The sequence below is a fragment of the Gavialis gangeticus genome, unplaced genomic scaffold (assembly GCF_001723915.1).
Source record: "Gavialis gangeticus isolate Ggan-Ray unplaced genomic scaffold, GavGan_comp1, whole genome shotgun sequence".
In the NCBI taxonomy this organism is placed as follows: domain Eukaryota; kingdom Metazoa; phylum Chordata; order Crocodylia; family Gavialidae; genus Gavialis; species Gavialis gangeticus.
The window spans coordinates 258,941,399-258,966,596 of NW_017729032.1; the positions used below are offsets into that span (position 1 = coordinate 258,941,399).

Sequence of the window (25,198 nt, forward strand, 5' to 3'; positions counted from 1 at the left end):
CCAGTGGGAGGATCTTGGCTACATGCTTACTTGATCGAAACTACGGACTTCTTCGTAGTTTGCTCCTGTGGCCATTGGCTAAGGGAAAGTGACACTCAGAGGCATCCAAACCCCAAGACCAGAGGTAGGATGCCTGCCAGTGGATTTGGGAGTATCTGAAGCCAAGTATCTGAAGGCTGAAAAGTCTGGGGTGGAGGATACTTGCCAGTAGTAGTGCCACATACGGTGTGTGAATGACTGAGTTTTGCTCAATTGAGAGGCTTCGGAACTCATTTGGCTAATTTGATCTGGAATAGGAAAAAATTTCCACAAAAAACCCAAAAAACAAACAAACAAAGGAAAAAAAACCCAAAAAACCACCCCAACAACAAAATATGTGGAGGCACAAAGAGATTACACAGCTTTGGCAAGGTTAGACATGAAGTATATGGAAGAGCTGGGAACAAAGCCCTGGCCTCCAAAGTTCTAGTTCAGTGCTTGAATCACTAATCTATCCTTCCTGTCTCTATTAAACAGTTACTCTCATAGGATTATCACTTTTCATCTTTATACTGATGATATAGTTGAAGAAACAGGGCAAAGCTGTCTGATGAGACTGAAGAGGGATACACTGAGTCTGCCTGACAGCAGCTGAGTCTGGGTCCGCTGATGTTTTAGAATGACAGTACTGCCCTCTCACAGCAAACTGTACTAAAAGCATATTCAGAATTTCCCACTTCATTTTTCAGGAAAAAACGAGGGGGGAGAGGCAAAATAAGAGTGCAAAGTCACATTATTACTAGGACAGACAAAAATAAGCTTTGTCAAAGATACAATGTCTTGGTTACTTCCTCAGACAGCAACTTGCTCACAAGCAGAACGAAAATATTCTGAGACAGAAAGGCTGGCAGATGTAAGGAGAGGTTCCAGGCACACTACTGAGCTAAAGCACTGCCCTCTTAGGCCTAGGCTGCATAGGCCATCCATCTTGGAAAGGACATTTTGCCAGAAGATCAATTAACAGGCACTGATCAGGAAGAAGCTCTTGTCCCAGTGGAAGCTTCTCACAGCAAAAGGAAAGGGGTCAATCTGGAGGTAAAAGGATGGCATACCTCACCGTACAACAGGATGATGCACATAACAACCCATTCCAAACCCTTCTTCTACTTCCATGGGTTTTTTTCCCCACTATAAAGATGGTCTTCGTTCCCCGCACCCCCTTTAATTGTAGGATGTGTCTCAGGAGTTTTTTCAGTAAGCATTCAACAGATGCTTAAACCATCTATTTAAAAATAAAAATCAAGAGGAGGAAACAAAATGACAGTTTAGTGGAAAGTGAGAGTTTAATTTAGTGCTTAAGGAGCTAAAGAATACTTGTGCTGCAGCTGTAGAGGAGGGCTGGAGGTTGGATGTCTGCTCTTTATGAAGAGAAAAATCCTCCTATCAGGCTTTCAAACTGCAAATGTAAGATATTAAAAACTAAAATGTATATTTGAACACATTGCCTTAAAATTTGCATCAGCTTGTGTGCAATGTGTTACTTATGGCATTAAGAACGTACAGATATGAATAATGTAATGGTATAAATATAATTTTAAAACTGTTTACAGGTATTTCCCTATAATGAGGTATTCCCTTTTCTCATTAAGAGCCTGATTCACAAAAACATATTAAATATTAATACTATAATGGAAGCTGATTTGTGGCCTTCACTGAAGCTTTTATTATTGCCAAAACTAACAACGGGCTCACCGTTTGGGAGTGATGACTTTTACTACTCTGGGACTATAAGAGGGGTAGCTAGGAATTTTTAAACTAAGCAATTTTTTTCCAGCTGGAAAATGCTGATTCATCAAAACCGTGGTGGGTTGGGGGAGGAAGGGTTGCAGGAATGTGCCACTCGCAGTAAAACTTCATTGGGTTCAGGTTGGAATTTCTAATCGAGAGAGAGAGACAGTGCGCGAGTGAGCGAGCACAAGCGTGTAAGTGAGAGTGTGCGCACCTGCGTATGCACAAGGAATGCAAAAAATCCCTCCTCTGGCTGATTCTGACAAGGTATATAAATCTCTGATCTCACATACTCCTGCTATTTGCTTCAGTCACTTGTGCTTTAACCACTGACATATACAGTCACTCTCTGCCTACCCGTCTCATTCGCTCCTGCTGGAGATGTTCCACTTTGTATAAATAGTTAAATATACTCTGGACCAAAGAGACGGACTCTATGAGCCAATGGTTATAGTACTTGCACAGAACACAAAAGAAGCAGTTCAAGCCATGCTCTAATGATTATTTAATTATTTACCAAAATGGAACAGATCCAACTAGAGACAATTAACCCAAACTAATTAATACCCATATTCCAGATGAGTGACCCTAGCACCAAGCAACTGGCTATTCAGTGGTGATTAGGGGTGGGAGGCCATTTCTGCCTTCCTGTTCATCTCTCTGGCTTTTTACAAAGCTTCAAAAAGGTACTGATCTCATCTTAGAGAATGGACAAGATTTTGAACTTCAAAATGTTTTGTTGGATGGGGAAACCGTACAAGAGAGATCCACTGTACAGAATACCCATTTTGCCTTATGTCTGCTAACACAGCACACCCAAGACATCTTGTAAAAACACACTTGATTCCAATATACATATTGGGAGTTGAGGTGAAACGGTGCTTGTGACACCGTATAGAAAATCCCAGCACTGTACTGGGCATTCTATATCCAACAATGGCTAGCATAGGATGAAAAGGGGAAGCTTACCTTACAGACAGCACACCCTTCTTTTAAAAAAAAAAAAGTGTGTGTGCGCGCGCGCGCGTGCATGTGTGTGTGTGATCATTATAGAGCTGAAGAATGTCTTGGCACTTGAAAGCTTATCTAACTCTGTCCCAACTATGCAGTTGGTCCAATAAGAGATATCACCCAAAGAAATCCTTACACATATCCATTCTTCTGCTAATTCCAGGAGGACTATTTGTGAAGAATTTTGCCCTACATCCCAGTTTTCTTAATATTATTGCACATTAAAGCAAAGGGGAAAAAGCCTTTTACAAGTAACGTCAAGTGAAATTGCTGTGTGGGATGATCTTGACATGGTACATTTTTCCTAATTCTAGGCAAGGAATTACTTCATGATGCATGTCATTTAAGACAGTATCAATGGTTTCAGATACTCTATACTTTTTCACTGCTTCCTATACTTATTCAGCTACTTCTGGTTCCTTGGCAACAGTCAGTGCACATGTTAAAGCTAGTTATTTTGGATATAACATAAAGAGAATGGGATACATTTTGTTCTGCAGAAGAAAGAAATTCAGAGGTACATTTACCAGCAACTGGCACAGAGCAGACATAATAGTTCTCCAAACAGTAAACTAAAGATTCATCATTCAGTGATGTTAACTCCCATTATGAACTAGTCATACATGAGGTAGTCATACTTTTGCAAGCTAACTTTGTACTGATGAACCATCTATTTATCATTAGTGGGTGCATCTGGGCAAGAACAGGACCTGAAATCCTACCAGACTATAGCAGAGAATTCCCAGGAACATAAACATTTTCTTCATTAAGGAAGAAGGATAGTCTTGTAGCTAAAGACATTGGGATGGGATTCAGGAGATCTACATTAATATACAACTTAGATCTTACTAATCAAACTGTTGTTCTGGAAGTATTTGCTTCATTTACTTAAATTATGCACATCCTTAACATTTTTTGTGTTTAAAAAAAATCTAATGATATGAATACAGCTAAGCAAGTGCATAGTTATGTGGATGTCAGGGCCAGGGCTCATAAGCTGTAATCTTCTGCTTGAAGAAGTCTGTTTGCCTTGGCATAGGTGGTAGATCTCTTTATACTTATCAGATCCTACCAGAAATCTAGTGTCTGGTTCCTCCACTACTTCTACAAAGATTGACTGACTACCCACTCTTCAAATTGTTATGTCTATTTTTAGAGGGGGTATATCATGTTCTGTTTAACTAAAGCATGTTAGGGTAGGTGCAACCAATTCCTGCTAACTGCTCATCAGGTCTTTTTAAGACACATTTAAAAGGCCATAAAGTTCAACATTCTTCTGATGGTAGAAGCCAAACAGAATGAAGATTATGACAATCTCTAGTACCAGGTTCCCATACAACAGACATCACAAAAGTATGTAATGTGTAGAGATTCCTATTGAATTATAGTTCACAGTTCCTTCAAGAAGTCATTTCATTACAGGAAAGTTCATAGAGCTGGAATGGGCAAAAAAAGAGATTTTTTTTATCCTTTCAAACCTGTTCCATAAGCAAAATTTTCCCTACAATTTTGTCTGAAAGTTCTCCAGGGCAGAAAATACTATCCACCTGTCACACATTTAGCACAACCCAACCACAACACCTGAAAAGTTTCAAATTTGATAACACAGAGAGTCTAACTATTTTTTAGAAAGGAAAAAAGGAAGATTATTTTTATCCCCTTCTAAATAACATCTAGTTTCTACCAGTTTTAGGCTCAGAAGCTGCTGACATTCAAGTACATTAATGCCCATGTTTACTAAGGTCATGTTCTTCTATGTTCTGGTAACACTTAGTCATCGCTGTCACTCGTGAGAACAGAGGATAAATCGGCCCATCGCTATAGTATTTAGTTGAATGTAAGACAACACCCCAATAATTAGATTCTATATATGGAATATTTATAAATTTGTTATAATTCTCCAGATATATAATCTAATTATTGGAGGTTTCAATCCAATTATTGGAGGTCTGACTTTGTCCCCTTCCCACTGCTACAGCTGGGAAAATAAATCTGGCAGGTCAGGTTGCCCCCTTGTCCTCTGCCCCCCAGCTTCCTCCCCCTGCAGCCTCTTCCCCACCATCCTTACTGTCATGCCCTGCTCTCCCTGAGCACATGGAAGTGAAGGGCAAATTTGAAAACGCTGACTTTGAAATAAACACACCTGGAGTATTTTGCATACAGGCACATTACTTAAGTTAATCCAGAATTGATGCATTTCACTCTTTTTGAACCTGCTGCAAGTTTTAGCACAGGTATAAACACACTTTTAAGTAGCACTTTTGGCACCTACTTATGTATAGTATGAACTATGCACGATACTAGTCCAAAGCCAAAAGACTCGTGGTTCACTGGTTCTGAGGGCAAGTGAAACTTGGCGGCATCCAAACCCCAAGCCACTGGGCTTGGGCCTGCATGTAGGATGCCTGCCAAAGGATTTGGAAGCATCTGAAGCCCCAGGTGGGGTGGAGGATGTTGCCAGTAGTAGGGCCACTTATGGTTCTTGACTAACTCAAGTATTTGGAATTGATTTGGCTGGTTTGGATTGGAACATAAAAAAGTCTCTTAAAAAAAGATTCCTATTAATACGTTTGTCCAACTTGGGCCATGTGTTTTAATGGTCATGCCCAGTGGTGGCTGCATTTAAATCATCTTCTTTGTTGGTTTCTATTACTGATCACATGGTGCTTTTGGCAGCAGTTTAATGATAGACAATGTATTTAATGACATTTCCCTGTATGCAAATAAGGGGAAAAACCTCATCTTATTGCTGGTGTAGGTCTGATTTACCATATTTACTCAAACATGCCTTTTCTAGGTTAAGAAAAAGAGAACAGATTTAATTTTATTAGTTTTAAAATCAATTTTCTTCTACTGGATCTTTAATGTCAGAGACAGCGTGCTTCATCAAATACTTTCATCCACAGGAACATTGCTCATTAACACCTCCAACTTTTCTTTAGTAGCTACCAGCACATTACTCCTGTTGGCAGTCAACTGCTAAACTTAACACAGTGCTCCATGAATTTGAAAGAAAGAATGGCATGCGTTTTTTCCTCTCGTTTTCTGAAGAGTGGAAAGATCTACCTTTAATTAAAAAGGGGCATAAACCATAACATTGGAATCCGTGACAAGTTATTATATTTCAGAAGTTCTTAGAGGCCAGGATTTTGGATAGCACTTTTAAGTGCTTCAATTTATCCTCATTCAAAACAATATACAGGTTTAAACAGCTCTTAAGCATATATGTCCAACTTTCCTGATTTGAGACAAGACAGAGGACTGAATCATGACAGAAGTTGGAACGAAGAGGTATTCTGTCTATCAAGGTAACATCATCAGTGGTGACTGTGATAACACTAGTGGGGAATCCAAGCTTACCTGCTATTCCAAAATTAAGCTGAGGCATATCTTCAGTCTTTGCCACTTTTTTTGGGCTTGGTAAATCTTTCACAGAGTCTGATGGGAAAGCCCACAGTTTCTTCCTGTTTGTAACAGCGGATGACTGGGTTTTCACAGGCTTATTTGTTGCGGGACACCACTTGTAGCCAGGGTTTGCCTTCATAAATGCATCCTTGTACTAGAAGAGAAGGGAAACACGTATCAGTAAAGGGGGAAACAAGCAAGTAAACAAACAAAGCAGTCTTATCTGCTGTGGCTATTTGATATTTATGAGACAATGGGAGAATACCCTCTTTTTAAGATGGCTGCATTCAGTGTGTAGCCTTTTTGATCCTAGCTTTGCCCTAATCTAGCAAAAGCACTGATCACATACTTGAAATTCAGTTCGACTACCAAGACAAACTTTACAATAGGAAAAGCTGGATTTCAAAATGGCAGTTTTGATCCTTATCAGGGTTTACTATTGCCAGCATATTTTAGCCTTGATCTTGCAGCCTCACCCATAGAGAGTTTTCCAGTGCCCTCAAGGAGCCTCATGAAGATCTCCCACCTGTTAGATATAATGGGACAGCCATTTAAATTAAACTCATTCACAGATGCAATCTTGGTTTGCTTTCTTGCTGTTAAAAACCATACATTTATAGATAAATGTGGCAGAATTACACATCTCCTTGCTATGCATTGACTTTTCTTTGGACAGCTTGGCTTTTGAGTTTATCTTCTTTTCAAGGCCAGTTATATTTCTGGGAAAATAAATGGTTACTGATACCACCTCATTTTCAGTGGCACTTCATCAGATAATTTACCTCATGCTCACATCCAGAATTTACAACCCTGTCTGACAATCTGTAGCATTAGATTACATTGTGGCTGTTTAAAACTTTCTGTGGCCTTGAGCACACAGAATACATGTTACAGTAAACTGGGTACATTCTTGACATTTGACAGCAGAATCAACTTAGCCACTCTACAGAGACTAATGGAAAATCTGACTCAAATGCAGTTTGGTACAGAGCTGCATCTAGCATATCTGATGATTATATTTTAAAATTATTTGGTCAATAAAATAAATGCAACTATACACACACACGTGTGTGTGTGTCTGCGCTTATATAGATAGATATATAGCCAGATATCAGCACATTTACAATTACAGGATTTGTCTCGTCAGTAAGGAAAAAGCCAAAGCAATCTTTGTAGTCATGACCAGGGATCCTGGTTTTCTCCTGCATGATATTCCTACTTATACACTTCAACTGTCTTGAGCAGCTTTCATCAGTAAATAGGAAATGAGGTTATGGCATATTTAATATAAGATATACAATAAGAAAACAAACTTCTCTGAAAAAAATGTTGAGGTCATATTATATAGGAACTATGATCTATCAGTTTGCTTTGTAATCCACTCTTCAGTGACTGAATATCCTGGTTCAAAGATGTCATTGGAAGTAGTGAAAAATAAGCAGTTGGCAGGAGAAGACTGATATTTAACTTGTGGAATTTTACTGGACATAATGCTGACCAAATGGGAGCTGAGATAAAAGATAATGGAACTGATGACAGGAAACTGCCTTTTTGAACCAGTACTTATGTAAAAAGAGGCGAGAATTAGCTAGGTAAGTTGTGTGTGCCACAAGTCAGGAGTTTTTATTTACAGCTATGAAATACCAGATTAAAGGGAAAAGGGGGGGGCAGGGAGGGAAGACAGTTAATGATAAATAATTTTCCATTCCTATAACTGCTTCTTTTAGGGTAAAAAGTTACAGTATTATAACATTGCTGCTGCTTAAGAGAATTTTGGGATCAAGAGAGATAAACAAGGGTGCATTCTTAGCGCATGCAAGTGAGCATCTTTTCTATGGGAAGTACCCTTTTGCTGAAGTACGATAATAGTTATGTGCTATACATAAGCTCAAAGGAGGATCTGGGAAATCAAAAAAAAAACATCAGTGGTGGCAAGATAGAACAAAGGAGTTCCAGCTCTATGCTGACAAACATGACATACATAGCTTTATCCAGGCAATGAAAGCCATTTACAGCCAATATCCCACAGTTCTACTTCCCTGCAATCCCAGGATGGCTCAGTGCTCCTCAAAGACAACAAATCTATCCAAGCTAGATGGAGAGAGCACTTTGAGGCACTCTTGAACTTTGGCTCAACTGTGACAGATACCACCAAGTCCATCCCCTGACACTCTGAAAGGGGATCCCTCGCCAACCCTCCCATCTTTGAAGTCTGCTGTGCCATTAAGGAAGCCAAGAACAACCTGGAGGCTACTGGATCAGATGGCTTACCTGCTAAAACCTACAAAGCTGACAGTGAAGAACTGGCTCTGAAACTCCATAAATTTATACCCCAAATTTGGAGCAACAAAGAGACCCCTGTGGATCTGAGGAATGCCAACATCATGACTAATCACCAAGGTGATAAGTCTGTGTGTGGGAACTACTGAGGTATGGCTCTCCTTTCCACAGCAGGGATCCTCATCCTCTCCCACATTCTACTAAACAGTCTTCTACCTCTTGCTAAGGAGGTCCTGCTGGAATCTCACTGGTTTCAGACTATCCCGTGGGGCAACTGACATGATCTTTGTTGTCCATCAGAACCAACATAGGACCTGTATATGGCCTTCATTGACCTTACTAAGGCTGTTGATTCCATCAATTGTACAGCCTTATGGAAAGTACTGGCCAGATTTGGATGTCCTGAAAAGTACATCCAGGTCCTGAGGCTTCTCGGGACCTTGATGACTGCACCTGTTGTTTGCAGCAGACTGGAGACAGATCTACTTGTCATCAAAATTAGGGGTGTAACAAGGATCTCATCACCCCAGCTCTGTTCTCCATTTTTTTGACCCTCATCTTGGTTCTGATTAAGGACTACCTTCTTTCTGGAATTGATGCTGAATACCAAACAGATGGAGGGCTTTTCAACCTGAGATGTTTTCACCCAAAGACAAAAGTACCATCCTTGACCCTGAATATGTTGCATCATCCTTGTGTACACCAAGGAAAACCTCCAGACTGCACTGGATCTCTTCGGAGAAGCCTACTAAATTTTGGGCTTCTCTCTCAACACTGAGAAGACTGAAGTGCTCTATCAGTCTGTCCCAGGCCACAAATGTGACCCCCCCCCCCCAAATAACCATTGAGGGAGAGACCCTAGAGGTAGCGTAGCACTTCCCCTACCTCCGTAGCCACCTCTCTCAGTGATTGAACATTGATGAGGAGAATGAGGTCAGGATCTGGTGTGCAAGTGCTTCCTTTAGGAAATTGCTTTGGTATCTCTTTATTCATCACTATCTCCAGAAAAACACCACGATCCAGGCCTACAACATAGTCATCATCCCTGCTCTCTTCTACAGATGTGAAGTGTGGGAGAACTATCATTGTCATCTCAACAGCCTGGAAAGGTATCACCAATGATGCCTCTGGAAAATCCTCCACATCAAATGGGAAGATCACCACACAAACACCAGCATCCTTGCTGAAGCCAGTGGTACCAGCATTGAGTCAGTAATCCTCAAGCGCTAAATTCACTGGGCTGGACATTGTGTGCAGATGCCCGACTCTCGACTCCCAAAACAAGTGCTCTACTTCCAGCTTGGTAACAGTTGAGATCTCACTGTGCTAGAAAAAAAAGCTACAAGGACACATTGCAGGAAAACCACAAGAAAACAGATGCTGTGATTAAGAATTAAGAGGAGCTGGCTGCCAACCAACCTCAATGACACCGCAACCTCAATCAAGTGGCAGCCTGTTTTGAGGTAAAGCATCTTGCCCTCGAAGCAGAAAGGAGAGTGAAGGAAGGAAAAGGAGAAGAACCCCAGCCTGCAGCCTACCCTGTGGAAAATTCTGCAGACAGATTTGTGGCTCAAGGATTGGATCTTAAGTCACTTCAAGACTCATCAGTGAGCTAGGGCAGAGATCATCATCAAATCAAGGGACTGCCAATGATGACAAGTTCTTTAGGGTAATATGCAAAAATGAGCATTTAACTCTTTTGATACAGGAATCTTTAAGTGAAGAATCTCAGTCATGCCAGTTGTCATGTGGCAAAAGGCAAGGAGTTAATCTCTGGATTATTGCTGGTGGTGGTCCAAGACATGCTGCCATACAACTCAGAGTACAGAAAGGAGAGATTGCTTTCTCCCAGTTGTCCTTTGTGAGCAGTTGTTCAGATGCTTGTTGTGTCACAGTTACAGGACAGGACAGAACAGTAAGCCTGAGGCCTATCTCTTACCTTGACAGAAATCCTGTTCCATTGTGGTTCAATTTGCGAAGTATTTATCAGCACAACTGCTATGGGTTTGGAATGCTTAGCCTTTATGTGAGGCTACCAAATATTACTATTCCTAGCCAAGGAGGTCTGAGAACTTCTAAGGTATTAGCAGAGACCCATTTAATAGATTTCATAGACACTGGGGTGGAAGAAACCTCAGAAGATCTTCAAGTCCAGCCCCCGCCCAAGGGGCAGAATGTCAGCTGGGGTCATAGGATCCAAATTTCTCTTGAAGGCATTCAATGTGGGTGTTTGAACCACCTCCGATGGCAGGCTATTCCAGACCTTGGGGGCTCAGACAGTAAAGAAATTCTTCCTTATGTCCAGCCTGAAATGGTCTTGCAGTAGTTTATAACCATTCAACCTTGTCATCCCTTGGGGCGCTTTGGTGAACAATCGTTTCCCCAGATCCTAGTGAACACCCCTGATAAACTTACAGGTAGCCATCAGATCACCCCTGAGCCTGTGCTCTTCCAGGCTAAAGAGCCCCATAGCTCTCAGCCTGTTGTCATAAGGTCTGTTTTCCTGAACTCTGATCATGCGCATGGCTCTTCTCTGGACTCTCAAGCTTCTCCACATCCTTTCTGAATTGTGGAGCCCAAAACTGGACACAGTACTCCAGCTGTGGCCTCACCAAGGCCAAGTACAATGGGAGAATGACGTCCCGGGATTTACTTAAGAAGTATCTATGGATGCAAGCCAGTGTTTTGCTCACTTTACTACCCGCTGCATCACATTGAAGGCTCATTTCCATCTTGGTGGTTGTGACTGACCACAAGTCCTTTTCATCCGTAGCGCTAGCCAGCATAGCACTGCCAAACCTATAAGGATGCTGCAGGTTTTTCCTCCCAAGGTGGAGAACCTTGCATTTTTCAGTGTTAAACATACCCTTCATGCCCATTTCTGAATGGGCATGAAGATTAACCCACCGTCTTCCTGAATTCCTTTGGGTTCTTACTTCCTTTGGGGCAGAATAAGGAGTTAAAATGTGCTCACATCTATTCACACACCCTCAGTGCAATTACCTTTTACACAACATGTGAAAAAAAACATGGAGAGTGTCCTTTGCCTACTGACGAATCCAGGAAACAGCATTTTGAAAGCCTTTGTCTCTGATACAGCTATTGCAATGTTTTGAGAAAGCAGTATTCATCTGAATTGCAAAACTGTATGCCTCTGGCAGTATCATCATTGCATATGTGTCTCCTTAACTTTAATTTCTGCCTTACTCTATCAACTGTCAGTTTCCACCTCCAGACTGTAGCAAGGACATGGATGATTCACTTCAGAAAGCAGGAATACTGAGTGATTCTTGTGTGTGAACTTTTGTATTTATAGGAAAGCCTATAAAAAAAAAAAGTGTAAGTACAGTTGACCCACATATTCTTTCTGTGCATCTTGAATGGAACGTACGTATTGGATACAAAATTTAAAGACAGTGGCACCTCCTACTTTTTTCAATTCAGCTTGAACAGCTCAATTTACTAGTGAACATGCGTCATAAATAGCATCATTGTGAAGAGAAGAAAATACACAAAGAAACAGCTTTGCTTTCCATTGTTAGAATAAGCAGCCCACGCATGCATCAGATTTTCTGCTCAGGGAACTAAAAGTCTAGAGTCTCTAGCAATGAGTAATATAGCCCTCCAATCAGCTTTATTGCTTCAAAAAATAGTTTTATAGGCTAATATGGCAATCTAACAGGTTGTCTATCAAATCATAACAAATGCTACTTGTGACAAAGTACAGCTAAGCTTGTAAGAGCAGGTAAAAGCTGTTTTCAGAGCAGATAAAAGTACAGCACTATGTTTACTGGAATTTTCCTTGGTAAAGCCAATAAATTACCTCTGATTAGGGCTTTCAAAGGGGCAGGAGAGAGTTGATTAAGATCAAGTACGTAACTTCCTTGTATTCTTTCAAAATCCAAGTTTTCAAGCTTAAAAATATGTGAAGGATAGATTGAAAGATAGATGTTTGACAGCGCTAAAGGAGTGATCAGGCACAACAGTTCTTGTTTTGTGAGCCAAAGGTATCCAAAAACTACTGAGGACAACATTTATTTTAAAAGTTAGCAAGTCAAGGCCTAAACTACTGAGGACACATATGCAATAAAATGTGGTATAACACATCTTAGAATATAACACAACTTGTTTTTGAAAGGAAGAGATGATGAAGATTTTTTACAGAGTTATGACAGTACAGAGCAGGGGCAGGACCTAACCTTCAGCTGACTTGCCCTCTTTCATATTTACCTAAAGCTGAAACCCTAGTTGTTGCTGAAGCCTGGTCTCTATGGGTGGATGTATGATTTTGAAAAAAAGTAAAGAGCCTCCAGAGCTGTGAAACAGAAGGTTAGCTTGATTAGTGGGACATCAAGGCCATTAAAAAGGAGAGACAATTGTTCACACCTTCAGGATGAAGGAAAATGAACCATTAAGTCAACTGACTCCCTCAGCAACCTGAATAGAAAGGTCAGACCTGTTGCACTATGAGATAAGAATCAAAGCAGGATGCTTCTATCCCCATCAGAAAAATCAGCTTCCTCACCTAAACCTACACGCATCTTAGTTTTGGGGGGCTGATTTTTTGGGGGAAAGATGTGTGCTGTATGTGCGAAAATATGGTATTTGCATGATGCTTTATAGGGAGGTACTCCAGACAAATACCAAGCACATCTCTGGGTAAAAGCTAAAGGAGATGCCAGGGCCTATTGTTTCCTTCAATCAACCAACTGAATAGTTTCTTAAGACTTCCTAGTTTAGAGTCCCCACATATACCAGTGTGCTCAGACATAGTACCTATTAGCATGAACCACAATGGCATTATGCAGAGCACTGCTTGGGAGTTCAGAACATGAAATGCCCTGTATTCCAGACACATTAAAGCAGTGCATGGCAATTGTCTAAGAGTAGCAGATATACAAGGCTTTATAAGATGCCATTGCCATGTTGGGATTTGATTGGGTTAGGATAACCCACATTCAGCACTATGGCATTAGAGGCTTAATGAGTAAATACCAAACGCAGCAAATCTGAGATCTCATGAAGTCAAGGAATCAAGGCTCAAATTCACCAAGGTACTTACGTGTGCTGAAGTTTAAGTAAGCATGTAAATCCTGTTGACTTCAGTGAGTCTTACTTACATGTTAATGTGGTTCTGAACAAGGCTATGTTCTCTGAGCCAGGACCTAAATTATCTAGAACACCAACATCCTACTCCTACAAGTACAGAGCCAGGACAACATAATCTTGTGACAGGTCAGTATACAGAGCTAATTAGACCCAATGTAGTTAACAAAGACACTAAACCTTTATCTAGCTGTAAAAGGATATTGACCAAGGAATTGAATGGAGTCTTCCCATCACAATCTAAAACCTAAGTTGATAGGTATCCAAAATGTCAGAGGAATCCAGATGCATCTCAATCTACCCTGATACAACCTTAATAAAGTCCTTAACAATACAAGTTTAAAGCAGTAGTTCTTGGCAGAGCTGTAATTGGCATGACAATTCATATCATGTGGTATATCTTTGTTTCAATGGCCAGTACTAGCTGAAGGAAGTAGTGAATGCCTTGCGTCAATGGGTCTCCACTGTTCATTTGCAGTCACATATTACCAGCACCAAAATCATCAATGCATCAGCACCAGGTCTGTCCACATCCTCAACAAGCTGTGAATGAAACTATGAGATTTAACTAACTAATAAAATAAAAGGTCATTTGACATTTAAATCTTTACAGTTCATGTTTTCCAACTTTATTTTGACAACCTGAGGGCTAGAAACATGGCTGGTTTGTTTTTTAAGATTCTCAGAGTCAGGAGTTTAGGATTTCCCAAGAACAACCAGAAATATGACAAAGATTGACAACTGATAGAAGGGGATGGTTCACACTGTTTCATACAAGGCATCTCCATTAGGGAAGGCAAATATTTGTTTTTTTCCATTTTGATGCTACTCCCAACCAAACAGCAAAACAAAGTGAGAGCCCAGTTGACTTTGACAATGAAAAGTCTGGAACAGCCTGTGCAGTTAGAGTTCTGTCAATGCGTGGCAAGGGCATGGATTTATCAGGCTCCCTCTACATGTTACATTTATGCCACAATTAATGTGTTAATCACAGCATAGATGGGAAAGGTTCTACATATGAATCTAATTTAAAGTTTCAATAAATAGGAAATGAGCCATGAAAATGTTCCACAACTAATGCAGAACATTTCTATGGCTGGTTTCTATAGTGAGTTAAAAATGTAACATATGGCCAGGGCCAACAATCAGTTGACTGTCTGCCCCACACTGCACAGGGGCTAGTTTGAGACCCTGGTGCAGTACAGATCAGGAGACAGTAATCAGCTGATTGTTGGCCCCAACGTGGCACTCCTCTTTCAATTTGCCAGTGTAGAGGGAGCCTGGGTTCTCTCAGTACTTGTAAATAGAAAGAGTGAGATTAGGATCTGATCTCCAAATTGCTCCCCCTGCCATACACATTTGGCACAGCAGGAGACCCGACTGTTTGGATTGGGGATTGGCTCATATCACACCTTCAACTAAATGCATGTACCAGGGATCTCATATTGCTCACCAAGGAAACAACTCAGATGGCCAGGGTCTTAAGGATACAGAGAAATATTTAAAAACAGATTCCTGCCCCCTTGTAACGCACGAGAATCAAGGCCTATAAAGTGATTTGAATATATCTAACCAAAAGATTGGGAAGGGGGAAGAGAGGAAGGGTTGGGGGTGGGCAGGGAGCAGAGAATTCCTTTTAACCATGCACAAATGAATAAAAATACAAGTAAATAAAACAGTTTTCATTCTAAATAGCTAGAAAGCCATGTTCTCAGTGAGGCTGTAAATACTGGGGCAGGGAGCTGGACTCAGTGATCTTCTGAGGTCCCTTCCAGCCCTAATGTCTATGAAATCTATGAATGACAATGAGCATTGCTGGTTCTACCAAAAACAGTCAGTAGCCTATGAAGCTTTTGCCTTGAACACTCATGAATTTCACAGCATCTGTAGTGTACCAATCAGATCTACCCCTACTGAAGACAACAGCAGAATTCCCACTGACTTGCCTATGAACATAGAATGCATATTAATACAGCAAAAATTCCAGTATTTTTAAAAACTGGGGCCAGCTTTTCAATAATAGGTAGATATCTGAGGAGGCAGGTATGCACCTAGTGGGGTTTTCAGAGATGTCTAAGTGAATAAAACACCTAATTTCCCCCAAATATCAACAGGATTCAATGCCTCACTTGCTTTTGATAAACTCATTTAGCAACTTCTTACATATTCAGGTGTTTAAAGACATTTGAATATCTTATGTTGGTGCCTGTAGTTAACATTTCTAAATTGAAACTTAGGTACTTAAATAAATGGTCTAAGACTGAAAATTGTTGAGTGCTCAGTAGATATGAATATCAGACCATTTAACTAGGTGCCTATTTCTGTAAACTTTGGCTGTTTACAGTTAAAAAATAAATTCCTGAGACTTCACAACAATAGTACTAGAGCAGAAGGCTTTCTATGGAAAATTTCAAGCCATCATTTTATCTTAAAACACAGTCTGTGACTGGCTAAGCCAGGGGTTTCAAACAAACAGCCTAAGGGCCAGATATGGCCCTCAGAGCCCTACTATCCGGCCCCCATGTACTGCTCCTGTGTCTCATAAGACCCAGCTGGGGCACAGCAAATGCCCATAGTGCAGGACTGATCCATGGGCTGCACCTGGCACATGAATTCCCTCCCCCAGCATACCTGATCCAGTGGCTACTCCAGCCAATCTGGAACCTGAACTGCACTGTTCTCGGCACAGTCTGGCTGAAGCAGTAGCAACGCTGTAACATGGTGACCATCCTGGCTGGATCGCACCACATGTGGTGGCCAGCTATGGAACACGTGCCTCAAAGTGTCATACTGACCAATCTGGGACCTGCACTGCAGCTTGCTATTCACTCCTTTAGGTGCTGGGGTAGGCTGAGGTAGTCACTGTGAGGCACAGCCCAGCAGGGTGGACAATGCATGCAGGGCAGCTGCCAGTCTGCTGGACTACACTGCAAGTGGTGCCCATTCTGGCCACTCCAGGATCCGCAGCACGGGTCCCAGGCCAGCTAGAGCAGCCACAAGATTAGGTATGCTGGGGGAAGGGGAGGTGGAGGGGGTCGGTGGGCCTGATCCAGTCTGTGGACCAGCCCTGTACCACTCATTTGGCCTGCCAGGCTGGATAAGTTTGACAATTCTGGGCTAAACAATTATCAAAAAAGTTTGCACAAAACTGTTTTTTTTACAAGCTCTACAATACAATTGAGTTATGGTGTTATCCCCCCAAGACAAGACTAACAGCAAAATCAAGCACGAAATGATATCAAGTAATGCATTGCAATGGGGTTTTGGTTGTTTTTCCTGCAGTTTGAGCCTGTCTAGGAAAAGGGTCTAAAACACCAGTTTATATGTTCTAGCTACTAATTACTGCTGCATTGTACAACTGTTTAAAGAATAAGAAATATACACTTTATCTTATACACAATCTTGGAACTAATTTTAATGATTTGAATTCAGATTGGTTTATTGTTTTTCTACATTAGTAAAATACAATATCTGATGCTAAGGAAAATGAATAAAAATCACTACAGGAACTGTAATTTATACTATACTACGATTAATAGTTTCAGATCTGTCACTTCACAAGGGGGTGCTGCAATTATTTCTCCTTTAAAATGAAAAAGTTTCTTTCAGCAACAGGAAGCAATTAAAAAAAGATAAATCACAATCACCAAAACGTTTTTCCTCCTATGATTTTTTTTCTTTCCATTTCCCAAAATTTCCACTGTTACTCTTACTTTCACCTGTTCCCTGATATAAGCTATATTAGTCTTTCTGAAATTGTTTACACATGAAGTTATAAAATATTTGTAAAGTCTGTACAAGCCATGTATAGTGCTTCACTTTTCCCTACTATTTCTGAACATGGCCCAAGAGAGAGACTCCAGCAATAAGTAAGTGCATCTCTCCAGAGAGCTCTACAATTTAATGAAGCACTCCCTGGGTAGCCAATATTCATGTACAATTGGCAACAGTAGCAAATGATCCCGAGTACTATGCAAGTTACGGATAATTGTCCCCTTAATTGTTCTAAGGAACACTACAACTCAGGCTCCATTTATATCTTGTTCAATGTAGTCTACAAGTGCAGAGATTGTGCTCTTCCCTCCTAATGTCCCAGCACTTGATTTGTTTGCGTCTAACTTTGTGCCTCAAACAATCCAAGTTTAACAACTAATTATTATTTTCTGCTGTCTTGGGCTATGTTCATCCTATAATTGGATATAGTGAAACCCACCCCATCAACAGCACTGGGGATCTTTTGGGACCAATTTACTCTGTATATTAATCCTTTGGGGAGTCATTTAAAATGGGAGATTAAGCAGAGATGTTTCCTGAAATGAAGGTCTTTTTCCTCTCTCATATGATACCCAGATTTGAGCCTCCAAGTGAAGGCACTGTCACCCCAAAGTTTGCCATGTGACCTATTTCACAACAGACAACTCAAAAACCTGAAGAACATGACATTATTAGTAAAGGAAAAGAACCTCAAAGTTAGTCAAACTTTTCAAGGTGTCCTATATAACAAGCTCTATCACTGATAAGTGCAAAGTTCAAGGTAAGTTCAGGGAACAGATTACTTATCTAATGGACGTACTCCAGTGTATTATCCTGCCTTTTAAGGCCAGCACTGTGATAATGCTGTAGTACAAGCAGGTCCAAAGCACTCAGAAGATTACCAAGAACTGGATATTTTGGATACATATTGCTTCCCTTGCTCTGGTGTCCAAAGTAACGAGCACTCGAAGCACAAAAACACTCTTCTGACCCTTTTCATATGCAAGTCACTCTCAAGACCTTCAGTTTAGAAAATGGCAGCTCAGAGAATTTCTGATACACTGTGGACACTTTCTACATGTGCAATTAATTTGAAGCAAAAACCTCTGGTGCATATTGCACTGGAGTTTATTGCTCCCAGGCACAGTATTTGCACATGCATCTGGGACCACAGCATGTTAAGCTGGGGCAGAGCAGCCCTGGCTGGCAGGGGGCCGAGAGGATCACAGCCTGTAAGCTTGGGGTTGTTCTGACTTAATTCACCATGCTTCAGAGAGGCTGGCTGGGGCACAAGGGGTGCTCCAGCATGGGGCTAGCCAGCATGCCCCAGCCAGCCCCGTTAGCGTCTATACCCAAGTTGCTGCACACTAAAACACTCTGCCGTGGGACAGTACTTGTATTTACAAGTACTAACCTGAGGCGGAGTTTATTACCTTACTATGGCCACACATGCAGACACAGAGAGGTATTTACTGCAGAACTTATTAGGTAGCTCTACAGTAAATGTCTTGTGTAGATGCGCTCTGTGTAGATTGGTAAGGAATACGTTCATACATTACAACACTAGGACTATATGAGGTAGTAGAGGCATAGCAGGTCATGCTGTTCTTCATACGTCATTCAAAAACTACATACCTCCTTGGCCATGTCAGTGTATTTCTGCTTCTCCTTTGGGTCTAGAACAGCCCACCAATCTGCTAATATCTTGGTAGCACCACGATTGTCCAGACGGGGGTGTTCCTGTCGCACAAGGGAGCGATGGCGTTTGCAAAACAAGAGAAATGCATTCATCGGCCTCCGAGCTCGTTGCTCCGATGATTCATCGTCTTCTGTTTCATCAGCATCATGCTCCAGACCATCACCACCAAGAAGTTGGACCTGTTGGAACCAAAAAAAGAAATATTATAGACCAGTGTCAGTAAGAAATTGCTAAATGTTAATGATTATAATAGTACAAGTTGCTCTCTCTCATGCACATGCACACCCCTACACACCCATCCATTTCAAAATAAAAAATATAGTAGATTCTATAATAAACCTGCTTGCCCCTGGTGTGGATTTCTGTAAGTAACACAATAAAACCAACATTTTTGAACCTCTCTTGCCAGACTGGGGCTCAGACTAGCAGGTTCCCAAGATGAGGGCTGTTCCCTGCCACTTGGAGCTTAACTCCAGGACTTAAAAGCAAGAAAAACCTACTGTCTCAGTAGGGCAAAGAAGAAAGGCCACATTTTTTTTAACAAGGCTTGTGCTATATAGTTTCTAACAAACAATGTGCACTGCATCTAGAAGTGAAGAGGCAGCAAATGTGAAGAAGCATCATCGTAGTTCCAAGAACTCTTTTCACTGAAGAGGTATGCTGCTATATCATGCAGTCCAGCAACTAAAAATCTGCCTGAACCTTTTCAAGAGTGAACCCCTGCTGGAAAACATGACCGTAATACAATCCTGAACTTGTGGACAAGCATGTCCCAGTAGCAAGACCCATGTCACACAAGGCCAGCTACAAGCTGGCAGAATATTGTACACCATCTTTCAAGTGAAGGCACCATAGCCCAACTCTGTTCTCCAGTGATTTCTCCCTATTTCAGCATCACTCCATCTTAGAAGTGTTTGTGTCTAGTCTTCGTTTGTTCCTAGTGTTGTTCCCTTCTCCCTGACTCTGAGACATTCAAGGTCCTAACCTGCAGACCGGCACAGGAGCATAGGGCGCATGGAGCTGACTGCCTCCCTCCTGGGGCTGCCCCACCCCCCCAGTTTTAACCCCGTATGTCACTGCCAGCAGCAGAAGCTGCTCAGCCAGGTGGATGGATGAGGGTCCAAGCAGGGGCTGGTAGCTAACCCTTTGTGGCCCGGTAGTTGGGAACCTCTGATTTAGGTGACAGAAACGTGAATGTTAGCTATCTACTGCCATTACAGCTGGAGATCAACAAGGTATAAAACTTGTGGGACTCCACAGGCTCCGGTTCTTGAGGAAGAGTAAAGCCAAAGTCTTTGAATGGTGCCGAAAGAAAATGGTTGCAAGCCCAGGAAGGGCCTCTGAAATCCCTGCCCACATAAACCCAGAAGAGAGTCATATTTTTGTGGACAAGTGTAGCAAAAAAGATTGCTGACAGAGCTCAGAAAGGTAGCCTGGCATCTCACTCAAACCCACCCCTTGAAGAAGATTTTCAACTAGCAATAATCGTGCCTCGGATTAACCTCATTGGCTACGATACTGCCACTGTGCAAAACTATAGATAACACTGAGGCTATAAAACTCCTGAAAAAGCACCATGAGAAATCAAGGCTATAAAACATACCACATGTAACTGAAAGACTGCCAGAAAGTTTGTTTCAGATTAAGTGTGAAAATGAGATGTATAAAAAGATTTGAACAAAGCTAAAACACAACAAAGCACTGTTTCTCATATATCTTTGAGTGCAGAATATTTCTTTTCGCTGGCTATACTCACAGTCAAACAGGAGCTACAAAAATATAAACAAGGGAAGACTCTGACCCACTATTAACAAGGTCATTTTTTTCTATTACACTCTTCTTAATGAATGTTGACTTCCTATGGAATACAAAAGCATAACTAATAGCTGAATCTGACTTTTAGAACAGTGTCAGTTTCAGGGATGCCAAATACTTTCATTTGCAGGTGCAACAATGAACAACTGAAGTTGAAATTATTTTAATTCTGTTGAGCTACCTTAAGGAAACTCTTTGGTATATTCCTAGCAATTTTAGCATAGATATTTAAATAATCCAGAATCAGCTTCCTTATCATACTATAAATCTTCTCCAGCTTTCTTGGGTTCCTCTCATCTTAATTAAAAAAAATAAAGCAAGCGTTAACCCAAAATATACATATCTTCAAACATGTTGTATTCCTAGTGATGTATTTTAAAGAAAGAAAATCACTTTATCAAGCTATGCTCCTAATTCAATAATCCATATGAAGATCTTTACTGAAGTACGTCTCAACACAGCTGGAGCAACCAAGCTGTCTCCACTTTTGGAAGGGCTGGGTCTACCTTATCGATATCTTCTTCTTCCTCTTCCTCCTCCTCCTCTTCAGAAAAGTCAAGAATTTTCTTTGCAAGTAGTGGATGCCACTGAAGACACTTTCTCTTTGGTCGTTTCCCAGTCCCCTCTCCTTCTGCTGAATGCTCCTTATTCCTATTACTGCCTTTCATTACTGTGACCTGCCATGTAAAAATAGTCACAAAAGTCATATTACCTAGTTCACGAAGAACTACTAAACATAAGTGATCATCTTTCAAATGGCTGTTCAAATGAACACCCCCCTCCAAAAAAACCAAACAAAAAAGCTACAAATAAGGGTTGAATATATTGTTTTTAATTCAACACTGGGTGCTCACTGTGGGCATATCTTTTTCGTCTTAACGTTTCCTCCTAGCTCTCAGATAGAATACTGACATCCAAAACTAAGAATATGGAGTGATAACACTGGACCAAACTAGCTTTTGAACATGCTCTCACCCAACCTACAGTACAAGGCACTCATGTTTCCCCAGCTAAGCAACATGTTCCAAGCTTCTCTCACACCTACATTCACTGCAGTAGTCCAACATTTTATTACAGAACAAGCCAGGAAATCCCTCTTTTTTAGCACCAGAATATTGCTTCAGCCACTCATCCATTAATCATACACTTATATTAAGCAGTGTTGATTTTTAATCCTATGACACCATGAGATAGGATTTCCCCAATGCCATTAACAAGTGCACCAGGGAAATATGACTCCCAGCACTAAAGGGGTGAGTTATAGCATATGAATTTGAAGCAAAACAACAGGCAGCAATTAAGCTAAAGTTTCCAAAATGCTTGTCTGCAGGAAGATGTATACACAGAAAATAAAATTCACACTGAAGGAATTGCATACACACACAGAATACCAATAATACTGCCATGCTAGTCTTACAGATTGGCATTTCACATTTAGCAGCATCTTATATCTATCTTCTATACAAAATATATAAACCATCACAGGTTAGAATCCAGTCTCTGATATCCAGGTGTGACTCACATACCTTGGAAGAGCCTGAACACACTAACTCTGGGGACTCAAGAACAGAGCTAGCAATGTTTGTTCCATGTGCACATTGTGTAGTCAAAAAATAATTCCATTTACTATCAGGATTAACACAAAGACAGCAACTGGATAATAAATAAAAAAAGATTTTGGAAGTCTACCAGGCCTCTCTCACTTACAAAATAAACAATTAGAGTACCAATGAAATCAACATTTTGCCATAGATTTCAATGGGAAAACCATTCCACTATTAGAAAAGATATAATCATCATTTAAAAGGGCAAACAAATGACATGTTTTAAGATTTTGCTTTTTGGTAAGGAGTTGCCATTTTATGAAGTTTTAAGTCTAAGCAATCTATAATGACATGATACTACAGAGACAGATATATCCAGGTATTAGGACAGCAACTGATAAGCCAAATAATATGGACCAACTTATAGCAGTCAGTCATCAACAACAGCCATCATTATTCAGACCAAATGGTGCTTTCCCCTCCATGAATTCCAGGAAGCAGAATATATACTGCTACCCCTTCATTAATCTGCAATACAGTAAAGAGTGGATTAATTGTGTACTGCCAGAGTTGCAGCCCAAACACTAACCCCTTTTTAAATTACATATTTTGGCATGGTGGAGCTCTAATCTGCTACTCCAATTCTCAACTGGACCATGTTCCAAAGGGGACCAAAATCCACTTACTTACTTACTGGCTGCTCTGATTTACATTCATGTCAAAGCCCTGGGAAACAAGGAGCTATGACTGGGAACATTTTGGCACTACAACATTTTCTGTTTGATTAAAAGGTGATTTTTCTTCTGATAAGAGTTTGGGCGATATCCACTCTCTCATTCTGGAGTTATGGGAGGCAGCATTAAGATGCAAGTCGCTTGTCCCACATGTTCAAAACTTCATTGTTGAACGCGCAATCATAGACAACTGCTAGAAGTAGTTTAAAATTAGGTTTTTAAATAAATTTCACTGAAGGTGGAAAACAATTCAACTCTGGAGAAAGTTGGTTCATCAGTTTTAAAACTACAAACAGTAAATGTTGATGCTTTCACAGGTATTCACAAAACAGGCCTCTCCTTCAGCATACAAAGACTTGCTCACTTAAGGATGCTTGGTGATTTATGAACACTTTGCTGTTTTGCTTGGCCATACTGCTTCTTCTATTTAACGCTAACTTAAACATTATTTTAGTGTAGCAAAGCAGAGTTTAATAGGGGACACAATCACCCTTTACAAGTACATTCATGGAGTGAGCTGTGCGGAATTAGATTTTCGGCCTGAAGGACAATACTGATGCAAGTTCAAATGGCCACTAACTGGCTATGGGCAAATTTAGATTGGAAACTGGAAGAAGATACCTAATTATGAAAGGAGTGACCATTTGGAATAGTCTTCCAAGCAAAGTGCTGAAGGTAAAGAATAGGATTGCTTTCATATTCAACTAGATACATTTACTGACAGGATGGAATGATGGGAAAGAGACTTCTGGCTCAAAAATCACTGTATGTGATGTATGGAATCATGTGCCTGTGCTCCCAGGCTGGGGTATACAGGTAGCTTAACTGTAGTGTGGAAGGTGTCACTGTGGTCTCACTTGGACAAGTTTGTTGCTTTTTCTATTGCTCAGATTATTCATCTGTAAAACAGGTATTATCAATTTTCCCTTATCTTCCTTTGGTATCTTTGTGAAGATTTGATTATAAACATTTAAGACGTGCTTTGTGATCTTTTGGAAGGCATTACTAAAAATCTCATTACTATTTCAAGACATTATATTTAACTGGCAGCTTTTTGTTCCCTGCAGTTTTAACAGAGATTAAGACAAATCTTCACAGGATTTTAGTGATCGCACAGCATGTTTTGTAAGTATTATACCTGAGAATATCCCAAAGCTACATGCTATAAAAAGGCAAGTGAAATCACGACCCAAATCTTAGCCACTTTTCAATGACAATCTTCATTTATGACTCTGCCTAGCTCACAAATCACACGTTATATTTTCCCCACACAAGCCAGACATCGAACACCCAGATGTTCTTTAAAACGAATTAACCCAATCTTTACTGTATTGCACATTAATGAAGGGGTAGCAGTATACATTCTGCTTCCTGGAATTCAGTTATGTTAATGAGGTCCCCCTCCCCATCCTTAATTGTGAAAAATTTTACCTTTACCTATGATGCAATAACTCATCTATTAAGAGTTTTTCAGTAAGGAGACTCCATATAACAAGGGAAGAACACATTTAGATATGTGATATCAAATAAATCAAAGCCTAGATATTATATAGACATGTCTGATAAGAAGCAAGATGCACTCTCTCTCCTCAAGGTTGGAGTGGCTCTCTCATAAGGACTGCAACACTTAGGTCTATGGGAGGTCTGACCATTAACCTCACCAGAACAAAATTAAGGCTATTATGGATGCCTATATACATGCAGCGAGGCATCTCCAAAATGCTGCAATTACAGCATGGAAATTACTGTGCTACAGCAGACTCCAGCATCACAGGCATCAGAGTGCCTGCACTGAAAAATGGCAGCAGGGGCGCTTTAAAGTCTATTCGACAAGCTTTAACTAAAGGGTACCCGCTGCCTTTTTCAGTGCAGGGAAGCTAATATACATGATGCTCCAGGAGCTTTAATCAGAGCAGCTCCTGGAGTGACCCTAATTAAAGCGCCCCTCCCAGAACACATGTATAAATGCCCTATAAGACCAGCTTTGGACCTTTCCTTTAACTTAACAGCAGGGTGTGAAGAAACAAACCAAACCCTCAAGAAGCCTGCTAAGCTATATTATTTACTATCAGGACACTCACCTC

The 25,198-nt window shown here is 40.7% G+C and overlaps 1 protein-coding gene across 6 annotated transcripts in view; it reads right to left on the reverse strand.

Annotated features, from left to right (window-relative positions):
• Window positions 1-25,198, reverse strand: part of BBX (BBX, HMG-box containing) — a 239,842-nt gene that overhangs the window by 77,535 nt on the left and 137,109 nt on the right. For all 6 annotated transcript variants that reach the window (XM_019525787.1, XM_019525788.1, XM_019525789.1 and 3 more), the window contains 3 exons: window positions 21,343-21,513; window positions 18,958-19,200; window positions 6,139-6,337 (listed from right to left, as the gene is read on the reverse strand). In XM_019525787.1, coding sequence (XP_019381332.1) covers window positions 6,139-6,337; window positions 18,958-19,200; window positions 21,343-21,504 — 604 coding nt within the window. In that variant the 5' untranslated portion in view covers window positions 21,505-21,513. The remainder of the gene's footprint in view (window positions 1-6,138; window positions 6,338-18,957; window positions 19,201-21,342; window positions 21,514-25,198) is intronic.